The sequence below is a fragment of the Bombina bombina genome, chromosome 4 (genome assembly GCF_027579735.1).
Source record: "Bombina bombina isolate aBomBom1 chromosome 4, aBomBom1.pri, whole genome shotgun sequence".
NCBI classification, from domain to species: domain Eukaryota; kingdom Metazoa; phylum Chordata; class Amphibia; order Anura; family Bombinatoridae; genus Bombina; species Bombina bombina.
The window spans coordinates 861413044-861431586 of NC_069502.1; the positions used below are offsets into that span (position 1 = coordinate 861413044).

The following is an 18543-nucleotide window of genomic DNA, read 5'->3' on the forward strand; positions in this document are numbered from 1 at the left end:
AAATAATTTCTTAAATATAGGGGGAGGGACAAAAGGTATGCCGGGCCTTTCCCATTCTTTATTTACAATGTCCGCCACCCGCTTGGGTATAGGAAAAGCTTCGGGGGGCACCGGGACCTCTAGGAACCTGTCCATCTTACATAATTTCTCTGGAATGACCAAATTGTCACAATCATCCAGAGTAGATAACACCTCCTTAAGCAGAGCGCGGAGATGTTCCAATTTAAATTTAAATGTAATAACGTCAGGTTCAGCTTGTTGAGAAATTTTTCCTGAATCTGAAATTTCTCCCTCAGACAAAACCTCCCTAGCCCCTTCAGACTGGTGTAAGGGCATGTCAGAACCATTATCATCAGCGTCCTCATGCTCTTCAGTATCTAAAACAGAGCAGTCGCGCTTTCGCTGATAAGTGGGCATTTTGGCTAAAATGTTTTTAATAGAATTATCCATTACAGCCGTTAATTGTTGCATAGTAAGGAGGATTGGCGCACTAGATTCACTAGGGACCTCCTGAGTGGGCAAGACTGGTGTAGACATAGAAGGAGATGATGCAGTACCATGCTTACTCCCCTCACTTAAGGAATCATTTTGGGCAACATTATTATCAGTGGCATCATTGTCCCTACTTTGTTTGTCACATTCATCACATATATTTAAATGGAGAGGAACCTTGGCTTCCGAACATACAGAACATCGTCTATCTGATAGTTCAGACATGTTAATAGGCATAAACTTGATAACAAAGCACAAAAAACGTTTTAAAATAAAACCGTTACTGTCTCTTTAAATTTTAAACTGAACACACTTTTTTACTGAATATACGCAAAAGTATGAAGGAAATGTTCAAAATTCACCAAAATTTCACCACAGTGTCATAAAGCCTTAAAAGTATTGCACACCAAATTTGAAAGCTTTAACTCTTAAAATAACGGAACCGGAGCCGTTTTTACATTTAACCCCTATACAGTCCCTGGTATCTGCTTTGCTGAGACCCAACCAAGCCCAGAGGGGAATACGATACCAAATGACGCCTTCAATAAGCTTTTTCAGTGGATCTGAGCTCCTCACACATGCATCTGCATGCCTTGCTTCTCAAAAACAACTGCGCATTAGTGGCGCGAAAATGAGGCTCTGCCTATGACTAGAAAAGGCCCCCAGTGAAAAAGGTGTCCAATACAGTGCCTGCCGTTTTTTTAATAAAATTCCCAAGATTAAAATAACTCTCCAAAGTTATAAACCAATAAATATGCTTATAAAGTAATCGTTTTGGCCCAGAAAAATGTCTACCAGTCTTTAAAGCCCTTGTGAAGCCCTTTTATTCTTATATCGAAAATTAAGAAAATGGCTTACCGGATCCCATAGGGAAAATGACAGCTTCCAGCATTACCAAGTCTTGTTAGAAATGTGTCATACCTCAAGCAGCCAAAGTCTGCTCACTGTTTCCCCCAACTGAAGTTAATTCCTCTCAACAGTCCTGTGTGGAAACAGCCATCGATTTTAGTAACGGTTGCTAAAATCATTTTCCTCTTACAAACAGAAATCTTCATCTCTTTTCTGTTTCAGAGTAAATAGTACATACCAGCACTATTTTAAAATAACAAACTCTTGATAGAAGAATAAAAACTACATTTAAACACCAAAAAACTCTGAGCCATCTCCGTGGAGATGTTGCCTGTGCAACGGCAAAGAGAATGACTGGGGAAGGCGGAGCCTAGGAGGGATCATGTGACCAGCTTTGCTGGGCTCTTTGCCATTTCCTGTTGGGGAGGAGAATATCCCACAAGTAAGGATGACGCCGTGGACCAGACACACCTATGTTGGAGAAAAGACAATATCCTAGGAATCCTAACCTTACTCCATGAGTAACTCTTGGATTCACACCAATATAAATATTTACGCCATATCTTGTGGTAAATTTTTCTGGTAACAGGTTTCCGAGCCTTTATTAATGTATCAATAACCGAATCCGAAAACCCATGCTTTGATAGAATCAAGCGTTCAATTTCCAAGCAGTCAGCCTCAGAGAAATTAGGTTTGGATGGTTGAAAGGACCCTGAATTAGAAGGTCCTGCCTCAGGGGTAGAGACCATGGTGGACAGGACGACATGTCCACTAGGTCTGCATACCAGGTCCTGCGTGGCCACGCAGGCGCTATCAGAATCACCGATGCTCTCTCCTGTTTGATCCTGGCAATCAGTCGAGGTAGCAACGGAAAAGGTGGAAACACATAAGCTATGTTGAAAACCCAAGGGGCTGCTAGTGCATCTACCAGCACCGCTCCCGGGTCCCTGGACCTGGATCCGTAACAAGGAAGCTTGGCGTTCTGGCGAGATGCCATGAGATCCAGATCCGGTTTGCCCCAACGACGAATCAGTTGAGCAAATACCTCCGGGTGAAGTTCCCACTCCCCCGGATGAAAAGTCTGGCGACTTAGAAAGTCCGCCTCCCAGTTCTCCATGCCTGGGATGTAGATCGCTGACAGGTGGCAAGAGTGAGACTCTGCCCAGCGAATTATCTTCGAGACTTCCAACATCGATAGAGAACTCCTGGTTCCCCCTTGATGATTGATGTAAGCCACAGTCGTGATGTTGTCCGACTGAAATCTGATGAACCTCAGTGTTGCTAACTGAGGCCAAGCTAGAAGAGCATTGAATATTGCTCTTAATTCTAGAATGTTTATCGGGAGGAGTTTCTCCTCCTGAGTCCACGATCCCTGAGCCTTCAGGGAGTTCCAGACTGCTCCCCAGCCTAGTAGGCTGGCATCTGTTGTTACAATCGTCCAATCTGGTCTGCGAAAAGTCATTCCTTTGGACAGATGAACCCGTGACAACCATCAGAGAAGAGAATCTCTGGTCTCCTGGTCCAGATTTAGCAAAGGGGACAGATCTGAGTAATCCCCGTTCCATTGACTTAGCATGCATAGTTGCAGCGGTCTGAGATGTAGGCACTATGTCCATTGCCGCGACCATTAAGCCGATTACTTCCATGCACTGAGCTACTGATGGGCTTGGAATGGAGTGAAGGACACGGCAAGCATTGAGAATCTTTGATAACCTGGACTCCGTCAGGTAAATTTTCATCTCTACAGAATCTATAAGAGTCCCTAGAAAAGGGACCCTTGTGAGTGGTAACATAGAACTCTTTTCCACGTTCACTTTCCACCCATGCGACCTCAGAAATGCTAGAACTATCTCTGTATGAGACTTTGCATTTTGAAAACTTGACGCTTGTATCAGAATGTCGTCTAGGTACGGAGCCACCGCTATGCCTCGTGGTCTTAGCACCGCCAGAAGTGAGCCCAGAACCTTTGTAAAAATTCTCTGGGCCGTAGCTAACCCGAAGGGAAGAGCTACAAACTGGTAATGCCTGTCTAGAAAGGCAAACCTTAGGTACCGATAATGATCTTTGTGAATCGGTATGTGAAGGTAGGCATCCTTTAAGTCCACTGTGGTCATATATTGACCCTCTTGGATCATGGGTAGGATGGTCCGAATGGTTTCCATCTTGAACGATGGAACCCTTAGGAATTTGTTTAAGATTTTTAAGTCTAAGATTGGTCTGAAGGTTCCCTCTTTTTTGGGAACCACAAACAGATTTGAATAAAACCCTTGCCCCTGTTCCGTTCACGGAACTGGGTGGATCACTCCCATCACTAAGAGGTCTTGTACACATTGTAGAAATGCCTCTTTCTTTACTAGGTTTGTTGATAACCTTGACAGATGAAACCTCCCTTGTGGAGGAGAAGTTTTGAAATCCAGAAGGTATCCCTGAGATATAATCTCCAACGTCCAGGGATCCTGTACATCTCTTGCCCAAGCCTGGGCGAAGAGAGAAAGTCTGCCCCCCACTAGATCCGTCTCCGGAAAGGGGGCCCTGTCTTCATGCTGTCTTAGGGGCGGAAGTAGGCTTTCTGGCCTGCTTGCCCTTGTTCCATGACTGGTTGCCTTTCCAACCCTGTCTGTAACGAGCAGTAGTTCCTTCCTGTTTTGGAGCGGAGGAAGTTGATGCTGCTCCTGCCTTGAGATTACGAAAGGCACGAAAATTAGACTGTTTGGCCTTTGATTTGGCCCTGTCCTGAGGAAGGGTGTGGCCCTTACCTCCAGTAATGTCAGCAATAATTTCCTTCAAGCCGGGCCCGAATAAGGTCTGCCCTTTGAAAGGAATGTTCAGTAGTTTAGACTTAGAAGTTACATCTGCTGACCAGGATTTAAGCCATAGCGCTCTGCGCGCCTGTATGGCGAATCCGGAATTCTTAGCCGTAAGTTTGGTTAAATGCACTACGGCATCCGAAACAAACGCATTAGCCAGCTTAAGGGTTCTAATCTTGCTCAAAGACTCATCCAATGGTGCTGTGCGAATCGCCTCTTCCAGAGACTCAAACCAGAATGCCGCTGCAGCAGTGACAGGCGCAATGCATGCAAGAGGCTGTAATATAAAACCTTGTTGAACAAACATTTTCTTAAGGTAACCCTCTAATTTTTTATCCATTGGATCTGAGAAAGCACAGCTATCCTCCACCGGGATAGTGGTACGCTTGGCTAAAGTAGAAACTGCTCCCTCCACCTTAGGGACCGTCTGCCATAAGTCTCGTGTGGTGGCGTCTATAGGGAACATTTTTCTAAATATCGGAGGAGGGGAAAAAGGCACACCGGGTCTATCCCACTCCTTGCTAATAATCTCTGTAAGCCTCTTTGGTATAGGAAAAACGTCAGTACACACCGGTACCGCATAGTATTTATCCAGCCTACATAATTTCTCTGGGATTGCCACCGTGTCACAATCATTCAGAGCCGCTAACACCTCCCCTAGCAACACGCGGAGGTTCTCAAGCTTAAATTTAAAATTTCTGAATCCGGTCTCCCCGAATCAGAACCGTCACCCACAGAATGAAGCTCTCCGTCCTCATGTTCTGCAAATTGTGACGCAGTATCAGACATGGCTCTCGTGTCATCGGCGCGCTCTGTCCTTAACCCAGAGCTGTCGCGCTTGCCTCTTAACTCGGGCATATTGTATAATACTTCTTTCATAACATTAGCCATATCATGTAAAGTGATTTGTAAGGGCCTTGATGTACTTGGCGCCTCAATCTCAAACACCTCCCGAGCGGGAGACGAAGGTACTGACACGTGAGGAGAGTTAGACGGCATAACTTCCCCCTCGTTGTCTGGTGATAATTTCTTTATCGGTACAGATTGACTTTTATTCAAAGTAATATCAATACAATTGGTACACATATTTCTATTGGGCTCCACATCGGCTTTTGAACATAATGAACAAGCAGATTCCTCTGTATCAGACATGCAATGAAGCTAGCAAGCTTGGAAATTACTTTCAATAAGTTTACAAGCAATATAAAAAAAAACGCTGCAGTGCTTTTTAAAAAACACAGTTGAATAACAAAGAACTAATTCAGTTATAGTCAACAATTCTTTAAATGTATTAATTAGCAGAGGATTGCACCCATTAGCAAAAGGATGATTAACCCCTCAGTACCCAAAAACGGATATCAAATTAAGATTTAACGCTTTTATCACAGTCAAACACACTGTCACAGGTCTGCTGTGACGGATTACCTCCCTCAAAAACGAATTTTGAAGACCCCTGAGCTCTCTAGAGACGTCCTGGATCAAGGAGGAAGAAGCAGGAAGACTGTGCTAGAATTTTAACTGCGCAACAAGGCGCTAAAAAAGGCCTCTCCCACTCATTTACAACAGTGGGAGACCTGATATAACGGTTTCTATGCAGAAATATACGTTAGCCATGTGGAAAAAAATCATGCCCAAAAGGATTTATCACCAAAGTACCTCACAAAACGAATAACATGCCAGTAAACGTTTTGAAAACAAACTTTTTTTAATGTCATGCAAAGTTATCACTAAGCCTGCTACCAGTCGCTTCCACTGCAGATAAGGCTTAAGCATTATTTCAGTATTAACAGTATTTTCTCAGTCAAATTCTAGTCCCTAGAAAATAACTCTACTGTGCATACATTTATCAGCCTGATACCAGTCACTACTACTGCATTTAAGGCTGTACTTACATCATACGGGTAACAGCAGTGTTTTCTTAGTCAATTCCATTCCCAGAAAATATTGTACTGCACATACCTCATTTGCGGGGGACCCCGCATGCTATTCCCATTTTCTGAAGTTACCCCACTCCTCAGAATGTCGAGAACAGCCAGTGGATCTTAGTTACGCCTGCTAAGATCATAGAAAACACAGGCAGTTTCTTCTTCCAAACACTGCCTGAGATAGAAAAACAGCACACTCCGGTGCCATTTAAAATAACAAACTTTTGATTGAAGAATAATTAAGTAAAAACTCCAACTCCTCTCGCGACCTCCTTCTTTGTTGAGGGTTGCAAGAGAATGACTGGATATGACATGTGAGGGGAGGAGCTATATAGCAGCTCTGCTTGGGATCCTCTTGCAACTTCCTGTTGGGAAGGAGAATATATCCCATAAGTAATGGATGACCCGTGGACTGAACACACTTAACAAGAGAAATACATTTATCTGCAGTTGTCATCAGTTAAAGACAATTAGTGTACGATATGTAGTCGAGTTAGAACTGATAAGTCAGCAGCTGCTTTTCATGTTCTGAGAATTAGAAATTGCTCAAATTTCAGATCATGGGGGCAAAATAAATAATAAAATTATATAGCAAAGTTTTTTGATTATACAGGACATATATTTTATATAAAAATCCCAAGGTGTTTACTGTCCCTTTAAGAACCAAGAAAGGAGACAAGCGCAGCCCGATTCAGGTGCAGATTTTTTATTATACAGTAAGTGAGCACACTCCAGATGGCTACTTACAAGAAATAAAAACAATAACAGCTGGATGTAGTTGGTTCTCCGTGGTTTTCTCCCACCACAGCCATATGCAACTGCACATATATCTAAAAGCCCCTTTCATTAACTCTGCTTATATATGTATATATTTGTGTATCTGTTTTTTGTATTCATATGTTGCTTTTTATTGATGCCGCATCCTCCGGTTTGACTGGAACTCTAATCCACCACTCAATGCTAAAGGAGAGGGGGTCTGATATCAGATTGGTCACTTTTTTTCATGTGACACGGACATTGGCCCTTTTAAATAGCCGGTAGGGAGAATCAATTTTTTATTTCTTTTGACAAAGTCCGATTGGATACTGACAAAAAGCGCGTCAAGATTTCTTACCCACTCATCGGCCACTCTGATTAGGCTTTGCACAGCACCCTCTTCCACACTCGGTTGTACGGAGAACCAACTACATCCAGCAAGGACCGAAGTGACTATACCTACACCATTATGAAATGGTTTTTATGCTGTTATTGTTTTTATTTCTTGTAAGTAGCCATCTGGAGTGTGCTAACTGTATAATAAATAATCTGCACCTGAATTGGGCTGCGCTTGTCTCCTTTCTTTTTTCAGCTTTTCACGATCAAGTGGACCCAGGAAAACATCCACTGTTTTACGAGCAGCAACCGATTGTTCAGGTCACCCACAGAGGCTCTTTGGGAGACGGTATACTACGGAGATTCGTCCTCTCACTTTTCTATATCCATTTGTGATCAACCCGGCGTTACTTTCCAGGCACAGTCTGCGCAGATTCTGGTACTGTATTCCCTTTAATAACCACATTGCTGCACAGTGTATATCTACAGTGAATGGGATGAGGAGAAAAAACAATTTATTTACAATAGACTTAGGGGTAGATTTACCATAGTTCGAGCGGACATGATTCGTAAAATGCTTGTGCAATGCCGCCCCCTGCTCACTCGCAGCCAATCAGCCGCTAGCAGGGGCCATCCGATCAGGATGATTTCAGTCCGCTGCTTAACTTTCATTTCTGGCGAACCAGAAACGATGGGGCATCGATGCAGCATCCGATGCTTAATAAATCAACCACAAAAGGTCACCTCCACAGACTCTTCCCTTTACTTAATATGCGCTAATCACCTGTAGCCGTATTTATAGGAACTTCATCCTCCTCAGTCTTCACCTGATCACACGTAAACAGATCTTCTGTTATCACAACTTTCTCTGTATCACCGTTATCTGTGTCTGTACAAATAAAGCAGATTCAGTTTTTATATCACATGATCTAGTTTTTATAACTTTACCATTAAACAGTTTTGGCCAGATTACGAGTGGAGCGCAAATTTCGCTAGAGCATTAATTGCACTATAAGCAAGCTTTTTGTACACATTGGTTTGCGCTCGTATTATGAGTGGAAAGCCAACTGTTTTCACCCTTGCGCTAACCTGACAAAATCAAAAAGGCGAATTTAGAATATTGCGTGCGCTTTCACGTATTCTCCCATAAAAGTCAATGGAGAAAAAAAAGTGGAAAAAAACCCAAATAATCGTGTTTGCACGCATGAACACAAGTAAACCTCAGACACAACATTCAAGCACATTCATTTGTAGCCAGTATGCTTCGGGGAAAAAATGTGTGCACTCTCACCTTTATTTAAAGGGCCTCTGTTCAGTATGCTTTTGCCCTTGCGTTGTCTCAGACTTGTTTGTTAGTTCCTGTGTTCCAGTTCCTGTGTATTACCTGGCTTGTCGGACGTCCCTTCTGGTTCCTGATCCCTGGCTTGTTTCTGACTGCTGTTTTCCTAGTTCCTGATCCCAGCTCATCTGACTACTCGCTTTGGCTCCTGACTCGGCTCGTCTGACTACCAGCTCTGGCTTTGACTCCTGGCTTGTCATTTGGCTTGTGGAATTTTTATTATTTGTTGTTATTAATAAAGGTGTGATTATTTTTGCACTTCACGTCTCAGTCTGATTCCTGGTACCCCGACAGTCCCTCAAACACCACACGTGCACACTCATCTGTAAATTGAATCCCTCAGACACACCACACGTGCACACTCACCTGAGCTGATACTGTCACTGGATTCCTCATCTGATGCTCCCAGTTGATGCTTCAACCATAGATCTTCTGTTATTTCAACTTTCACTATATCAGTGTCATCTGCATCTGTACAAATAAAGCAGATTCTGTTTTATATCACAAGATCTAGTTTTTAATAACTTTACCATAAAACAGTTTGTGTATTTCCAAGATAGGCATTATCACCAAATACACAAACTAGTAGCAATTTTTAGCTAAAGGGACAGTAAACACCAACTGCTCCATTTATAAAGCTGCGTATGCAGTGTTCCTGCAGCCGATAGTTAAGAAGCAGCGGTCATCAGACACCAACTGTGGCCAACTCTTGGTGGATCAAAATCACCCCAGACCAGTTCGCCCAGGGTGATTGACAGCTCCTACTCACACGCCATTAGGTTAGCATGAGCAGGGGGGGGTATTGCACAGGCGGGTGCTTGTTTAAGGTATCTGCAATACTGGGCAGACTGGTTCGCAGGTGCAAACCCTGTCGGTCCAGGCTTTGATAAATGGGTCCCCAAGTGATTACAACATTTTCTGAAGTCTTGTAATAAATTAACATATTAGGTAAGCATGGCTTATTTTTGGAAAGCGTTGACATTTTGTTTGCTGAAATGGTTTATTTCCAATTGGTTAGAGGAGTTTGTGGAGTTAACAAGGCTAGCTACAGTCATAAATCAGTAAGAATGAAGTACCCGCTAGACACCATCACAACACAATCAGCATTAAACAAGAAGAACACTGGGAAAAAGTACAGAACACCTCCAGCGCCGCACATACTTCTGCCCCAGCTACGCACTGAAGAGCTGCACCATATTGTATATAATAAGTTTATGTAACCAGCGGTAACAGAATATTAGATGCCTGAGTGCTGCACACAGTGACGTTGTCTGTAGACGCACATAGCTAGGGTAAAAAGAAGCACTGCTCCTTATGTTATTACATTTAACTTTTTCTCTTGGTATCCTTTGCTCAAATTTAGTTTTTCCCATAACAAAATAAGTATGCTCAGAAGTGTGCACGTGCCTGAAGCACTGTATGCATATTGTAGTTAAAAGCACTGCTGCCATATATAAATCTTGCTCCTGAGCCTACCTCGGTATGCTTTCCTAACAAACACTGCTGCCTTATATACCTCAGTATGCTCTCATGACAAGCACTGCTGCCTTATATAGAGTGCGCTCTTTAGACTACCTTAGTATGCTCTCATGACAAGCACGGCTGCCTTATATAGAGTGTGCTCTTTAGACTACCTTAGTATGCTCTCATGACAGACATTACTGCCGTATACAGAGCATGCTCCTGAGCCTAACTAGTGCATGCTCCTGAGCGTACCTTAGTATGCTCTCATGGAAATAAACTGAGTTTCAACAAATGAGGCCAAGGGCAAGTGGAAAATGTGATAACAGAATACATTTTTAAGTTAATCACATGCACTAGCTAAATAGTGAAAGATTAATTTTGATTAATGTCTTTATAACAGCTTTATTTGCCTCTGTTCTAATTGTGCACTGATCTAATTACCAGACATAGCATGAATATGTATAAAGATTTATAAAATATCTTTATACATATTCATGCTATGTCTGATAATTAGATCAGTGTATGTATTGGAAGTAAAATAAAAATGACAGCTAAATAGTTTAAATAATCATCCCTTTTGCCCTGTGCTTGTTTTTGTTGAAGGGGTAATATTTTTTATTCATGTGTCTTGAGAAGAAAATAAAATGTTTCCTTCTTCTAGTAGTGTAAACAGCAGATCGCTATTACTTTCTTATAGCGATCCACTCTTTACATTTCTCTGTCAATTGACAGTGATGCTGCAGCACAAGTGCTATCGCATATGGAAGGATCTGTGTGAGCGCGTATTGCAATTAGAGGAGTGGGCGTATGCTTAGTCTAGGCGAACCACCCACTGTAGGTACGAAAAAATTACAGCGAGTCGGGGCGGACTGGGGTAAGAATTAGAACGAAGTTTCCAGGAGCAATTTAAACTTTGAAAAGTGGAATGGATATATTGAAAGTATACCATAATATTAAAATATAAAAAGTATATACGATAAGCTTCATTATAAAGGATTGTTTACTGTCCCTTTAAATACATTTATGTTAAACTATACTGTGCTTTGGATAGCTGAACATGTTATAAATATTAGAAAAGTATTACACCAACCCCAACTACCGATTTCATGATGCCACCAACATTTTCTGTGGAAAACACTGCCTCTTATTAATTATTCATAAGTCAGCACTGATTGGCTAAAATTCAAGTCTGTCAAAAGAACTGAGGTAAGGGGGCAGTCTGCAGAGGCTTAGATACAAAGTAATCACAAAGGTAAAAAACATAATTTATGTAAGAACATTCTTTCATATTGGCAAGAGTCCATGACCTAGTGACGTATGGGATATACATTACTACCAGGAGAGGGCAAAGTTTCCCAAACCTCAAAATGCCTATAAATACACCCCTCACCACATCCACAATTCAGTTTAACGAATAACCAAGTAGTGGGGTGATAAAATAAGGAGTAAAAAAGCATACAAAAAGAGGAACTGGAAAAATAAATGTGCTTTTATACAAAAATCATAACCACCATAAAAAGGGTGAGCCTTATGGACTCTTGCCAATATAAAAGAAATTAATTTATCAGGTAAGTTCTTACATAAATTATGTTTTCTTTCATGTAATTGGCAAGAGTCCATGAACTAGTGACGTATGGGATAGAAATACCAAAGTTGTGGAAGTCCACAGAAGATTCACTAGAGAGGGAGGGATACAATAACAACAGCTATTTCCACTATGAAATTACCGTATTTTTCGCTCCATAAGACGCACCTGACCATAAGACGCACCTAGTTTTTAGAGGAGGAAAACAAGAAAAAAAAAATATATAATTTAATTTCTATTTCCTGATGCCTGATGTGCCAAGGGGAGGGGGCTAACCCTAAACCCCTATCCCTAAACCCCTAACCCTAACCCTTAACCCTAACCAGGGGCATATTTAGGTTTTGTGCTGCCCTAGGCATTTAAGATTCTGCTGGGGAGGGAGATAAGGGAGGGAGGAAGGGAAGGAGGGAGAGGAGTGAGAAGAGGAGAGGAGGGAGGGAGAAGAGGGAGAGGAGGGAGAGGAGGGAGAAGAGGGAGAGGAGGGAGGGAGAGGAAGGAGGGAGAGGAGGGAGGGAGAGGGAGGGAGAGGGAGGGAGAGGAAGGAGGGAGAGGAAGGAAGGAGGGAGAGGAGGGAGGGAGAGGAAGGAAGGAGGGAGGGAGAGGAAGGAGGGAGGGAGAGGAAGGAAGGAGGGAGAGGAAGGAGCCAGGTAGTGCAGGGACACAGCATATTTTTAATTACTAATAAAGAGAAAGAGTAAGGGTCCCATCTTGCTGCAGTCCTGCTTCCCCTCAGCATTCTCTGCTTACTGGACTGGTAGTGTGACACTGTGCCTATTGGCACAGCACGAGAAAAAGAGCCAGTCTCAGATCAGTGTACTCTCTGTCTGTAATCAAACTGGTATCAAACTGTAAGCCGCAGCAGTGCACCACCATAAGAAAAAAATGAGTGGCTCCCGGTCCCGCCTCCAGCAAAGGGAAGAAGAATCATCAAACTACCGTATATAAAGTTAAAAAGAAGCGTTTATTCAAGTACAGTCTGTACTTGAATAAACGCTTCCTTTTAACTTTATATACCGGTAGTTTCTTCCCTTTGCTGGAGGCGGGACCGGGAGCCACTCATTTTTTTCTTATGGTGGTGCACTGCTGCGGCTTACAGATTACACTGACCGGCTCTTTTTGTCGCGCTGTGCTGATAGTAGGCACAGTGTCACACTACCAGTCCAGTAAGCAGAGAATGCTGAGGGGAAGGACTGCAGCCAGCAAGATGGGACCCTCACCCTGCGCCTGGTCACTGGTGATATAAAGTTAAAAATGAAGCGTTTATTCAAGTACAGTCTGTACTTGAATAAACGCTTCATTTTAACTTTATATACCGTAGTTTCTCACTCGTTTGCTGGAGGCGGGACCGGAAGCCTTCTGACTGCAATCCATTATCTGCGGCTTACAATTGATTGTAACTGTAGATGCTTGCTATGCAGAAGCTACCGGTATATATTATCAATATATAGATGCTTGGCCAGGGGTTTAATTGAATGCACAGTAGCGCCTCTCTCTCTCCTGCTTGTGTGTCCGCTTCAATTGATGTTTATGGGTTATTATGGCTATGCAAAATCATCACGAGAAATAGAGCCGGTGTCAGATCAGTCTTATCTGACACCGGCTCTATTTCTCGTGATGATTTTGCATAGCCATAATAACCCATAAACATCAATTGAAGCGGACACACAAGCAGGAGAGAGAGAGGCGCTACTGTGCATTCAATTAAACCCCTGGCCAAGCGTCTATATATTGAAAATATATACCAGTAGCTTCTGCATAGCAAGCATCTACAGTTACCTTACCAGCATGCAGAATTATAAATGGAGCCAGTAGTTTGCTGGGCAGTATGGCGGTATGAAAACAAAAGCTAATGCCAGCAATAAAGTTCCCAAATAGAGTGTGTGGGTCTGTTCAATAAACTACTCACTCACTGTCTCACTCCATATGCTGCCGACTCAAGCATCCTAGCCTCATGCATTAGCGCGCCGTGGACAGTTTTTTCCATCTGTTTTAAGCGCGATGACTGCCTCCAAAAAGTGCCGCCCCCAAAATTTGCCGCCCTAGGTCAAGCGCAGGGCCTGCATTCGCTCCATAAGACGCACAGCCATTTTCCCTTACTTTTGAGTGGGGAAAAAGTGCGTCTTATGGAGCGAAAAATACGGTAAATACACACAATAATTAAGTTTTTCTCAAAAAACTTAAATCAAAAGCAGTAGAATCAAACTAAAACAGCTGCCTTAGGAACTTTTCTACCAAAGACTGCTTCAGAAGAAGCAAATACATCAAAATGGTAAAAACAATAAAAGTATGCAAAGAAGACCAAATGACTGATCTGCAAATTTGATCAACCTGAGCTTCATTCTGAAAAAGCCCAAAAAATGGCGACTGAACTTAGTAGAATGAGCTGCAAATCTCTGAGGTGGAGCCTACCCTGCCTCGAAATAAGCTTTGAAAAACAAAAGCTTTAATCAGGATGCCAAAGAAATGACAGAGGCTTTCTAATCTTTTCTGGAATCAGAAACATAGCAAATAGACTAGAATTCTTCTGAAATCCTAGTAACCTCGATATAGCATTATAAAGCTCTTACCACATCCAAAGGATGTAAAGAACTCTCAAAGAATTCTTTAGGATTAGGACACAAAGAAGGAACAACAACCTTAAGAAAAAAAGAAGTCCACAAAACAACTTATCTAGATGAAAAAATCAGATAAGGAGACTTACAAGAGAGAGCTCATAAATCAGAAACTCTTGTAGCAGACGAGATAGTCAAAAGAAACAACACTTTCCAAGAAAGTAGATAATCTTCAAAGAAAATATAGGTTCAAAAGAAAAGAGCCTGCAAAATCTTTAAACCAAATAAGACTCCAAAAAGGAGAAATTAATAAATGAACAGGCTTGAAACCAACCAAAGCCTGAACAAAACAGTGAATATCAGGAAGGTTAAACAAGCTTTCTTTAAAATAAAACAGAAAGTCTTGTAGGTATAGGTGTACCGCACACCTTTTTGCCCGTCACGCAACGTCAGTACTGCACTTTTAAAAAGTCCTTTTTCAATGGGACTTCCATAGCGCCGGTATTACAGATTTTCCTGGGAGGCCAAAAAGTGAGCGGTACACTCTATACGGACAAGATCCGTACCGCTATCTAAAGTCAGTAGTTATGAGGTTTACGTTACAAATCTGCAGCATAAAACTCATAACTAAAGTGTTAAAAAGTACACTAACACCCATAAACTACCTATTAACCCCTAAACCGAGGCTCTCCCGCATCGCAAATACTAAAATAAATTTATTAACCCCTAATCTGCCGCTCTGGACATCGCCGCCACTATTAAAATGTATTAACCCCTCTTCCGCTCCTCCCCGACATCGTCGTCACTATAATAAATCTGCCGTCCACCCACACCGCCGCTATAATAAACCTATTAACCACTAAACCGCAAGCCCCCCACAACGAAATATACTAAATTAAATTATTAACCCCTAAACCTCTGGCCTCCCACATCACTACATAAATATATTAACCCCTAAACCTAACCCTAATGTAACCCTAAGCATAAGTCTAACCCTAACACCCCCTAACTTAAATATAATTAAAATAAATCTAAATAAACCTTAGAATTATCACCTAAATAATTCCTATTAAAAACTAAATACATACTTACCTGTAAAATAACCTAAGCGAGCTACAATATAGCTAATAGTTATATTGTAGCTATCTTAGATTTTATTTTTATTTCACAGGTAAGTTTGTACAGGTGTCCCTCGGTTTACGATGGTTCAATTTGCGCCGTTTCAGAATAACGCCCTTTTTTTCAGTCATGAGACTGCTATTGAAAAGCATTGACTGCTATTGAAAACCATTGAGAAGCAGTGCATTGATTAAAATAGCCAGTAGGCAGGCTACCAGACCTGAGCAATAGAGCCGTTTTTAAAGGAACAAGATCTAGCAGCCACTTCCCTTAGCTGCAGACCCAATGCAGAGAACTGTTTGCAGAAAAATGCAAGTAAAAAAATGTTTTTGTTCATTAAACTTAGTTTGATGATTATACAGTCTGTTGTGTGATTATTGTATTAGGTGCCGTTTAGCAAATGTTTTTGTTCATTAAACTTAGTTTGATGATGATAAAATCTGTTGTGTGATTATTAGCAAATGTTTTTGTTCACCAAACTTAGTTTGATGATGATACAATCTGTTCTGTGATTATGTTATTAGGTTTATAATGCTGTTTAGCATTTAAAGTCTTAATTTCAAAGCTTTAAAAATAATGTATTAGGTGTTACTTATGACAATTTTGAGAGCGGCCTGGAACCTAACTCCCTCACTTCCCATTGACTTACATTATAAACTGGGTTTCAATTTACAATGGCTTCTATTTACAACCATTCCTTTTGGAACCTAACCCCGGCGTAAACTGAGGGCTACCTGTATTTATTTTAACTAGGTAGACTAGTTAGTAAATAGTTATTAACTATTTACTAACTACCAAGTTAAATAAATACAAATTTACCTGTAAAATAAAACGTAACATGCCTTACAATAACACCTAACATTACAATCAAATCAAATAAATGAATCACATACAATTATCTAAATTACAAAAAAAAAACCACTAAATTACACAAAATAAAAAACGAAATTTTTAAAAAACAACAACAAATTACTCCTAATCTAATAGCCTTATCAAAATAAAAAAAGCCCCCCCAAAAATAATAAAACCCCTAGCCTACACTAAACTGCCAATATCACTTAAAAGGACCTTTTGCGGGGCATTGCCCCAAATATAATGTCAGGGTGCCAGGAATCAGACTGAGAAGAGAAGTGCAAAAATAATCACACCTTTATTAATAGCAACAAATAATAAGTCCACAAGTCAAATAACAAGCCAGGAATCAAAACCAGAGCTGGTAGTCAGACGAGTTGAGTCAGGAGCCAAGCAAGTAGTCAGACAAGCCGGAATCAGGAACAAGGAGAACAGCGGAGTCAGGAACAAGCCAGGGATCAGGAACCAGGAGGGACGTCAGACAGCCAGCTAATACACAGGAGCTCTCACAAACAGGTCTGAGACAACGCAAGGGCAAAGCATACTGAACAGAGGCCCTTTAAATAATAAGTGATGACATCACAATTCTGAGACTGCATCCTGTCTCACACGGATGATGTACACCAGTCTGGCCATAAAAGGAAGTGCAGGAAATGAGCACTGGGATTGTGCTTTTGGAACCAGGGATAACCCGGAATAACCGGAAAATGTGGAGAGTTTATCACCTGGAACTGGAGGGTTTCAAAATGGAGACCCCCAACAGCCATGGATAACGGAGCAGTTTCTTGAGTAACGAGTGCGGGCTGAAGGGGCCTGCCATCAATGGCCTCAATAGTAAGCGGAACGGACCGAAGCAAAACAGGAATGGAGTGCTTTGATACAAAAGCACTGTCAATGAAATAGCCCGCAGCACCGGAGTCAACAAGAGCCTGAGTGACTATGGAGGCATCCACCCAGGAAAGGACAACCGTGACCAAAGGTTTCTCCTTTAGCGGTTCCGGGGACGAGGATAAACCACCCAAGGTCTGCCCCCACAGGTCCTTAGGTGTGAGCGTTTCCCGGCCGTGTAGGACAAGACTTCAAAAGGTGGCCCTGTAAACCACAATAGAGGCAGAGCCCCTCCCTCCTCCTAAAGGCCCTCTCCGCCATGGAGAGACGATTAAATCCGATCTGCATCGGCTCAGCAGTACCTGGTGACTCTGGACCAAGAGGCATGGGAGGAGAGGAAGGCATGGGTGGGAACGAACACGTAGGAGACAACGGAACAGGAGGCTTCTGCAAGTGCTTCTTGAAAGAGGGCCTCTCACTTAGTCTGATGTCAATTAGGATAAAAAAAGACACCAATGCCTCGAGATCTTCTGGTAAATCTCTGGCAGCAACTTCATCTTTAATCGCATCAGAGAGCCCATGAAAGAAGGTGGCAACAAGGGCTTCATTGTTCCAACCTACCTCTGCAGCAAGCGTACGGAACTCAATGGAATACTGAGCAACAGATCTTGTACCTTGCTGAATGGACATGAGTCATTTAGCAGTGGAGGAGGAGCGATCCGGAACATCAAATACCCTTCGAAAGGAGGCCACAAATTCAGGGTAATTTGAAATCACAGGTTTATTAGTCTCCCACAAGGGATTAGCCCAGGCAAGAGCTGTGTCAGAGAGTAACGAGATGAGAAATCCCACCTTAGCTCTGTCAGAGGGAAACGCCTGAGGTAACATCTCAAAGTAAATGCCCACCTGGTTCAAAAACTCTCCGCACTGATTAGGATCGCCTCCATATTGCTGAGGTAGAGGTGCAGAACCGGACATGCTCCTGGTAGGACTAGGTGCAGCAGCGGAAACAGGAGCAGCCATAACTTGCGGGACACTTTGGTCCAAATGTGCAGTGCGAGTCAGCAGGGTTTGCAGGGCTAGTGCAAATTGATCCAAGCGGTGATCCTGTTCATCCATCCTGTAAATTATGGCAGGTAAATGTGGATTATTAGCACCATTAGGATTCATGGCCCTTGCATAATGTCAGGGTGCCAGGAATCAGACTGAGACGACAAGTGCAAAAATAATCACACCTTTATTAATAGCAAAAAATAATAAAAAGTCCACAAGTCAAATAACAAGCCAGGAATCAAAACCAGAGCTGGTAGTCAGACTAGCCGAGTCAGGAGCCAAAGCGAGTAGTCAGACGAGCCGGAATCAGGAACAAGGAGAACAGCAGAGTCAGGAACAAGCCAGGGATCAAGAACCAGGAGGGACGTCAGACAGCCAGGTAATACACAGGAGCTCTCACAAACAGGTCTGAGACAACGCAAGGGCAAAGCATACTGAACAGAGGCCCTTTAAATAATAAGTGATGACATCACAATTCTGAGACTGCATCCTGTCTCAGAATGAAGTTCACTTACATTCCGATTGGCTGATAGAATTCTATCAGCCAATACACGTTTATTAATAGCAAAAAATAATAAAAAGTCCA

General features: G+C 42.2%; 1 protein-coding gene across 1 annotated transcript in view; it reads right to left on the reverse strand.

Annotated features, from left to right (window-relative positions):
* The window catches only part of LOC128657327 (gastrula zinc finger protein XlCGF57.1-like), a 136555-nt gene that overhangs the window by 42884 nt on the left and 75128 nt on the right, over positions 1–18543 (reverse strand). Inside the window, exons 8-9 of the mRNA XM_053711628.1 lie at positions 8871–8975; positions 7950–8054 (exon numbers count right to left, since the gene is read on the reverse strand). Coding sequence (XP_053567603.1) covers positions 7950–8054; positions 8871–8975 — 210 coding nt within the window. The remainder of the gene's footprint in view (positions 1–7949; positions 8055–8870; positions 8976–18543) is intronic.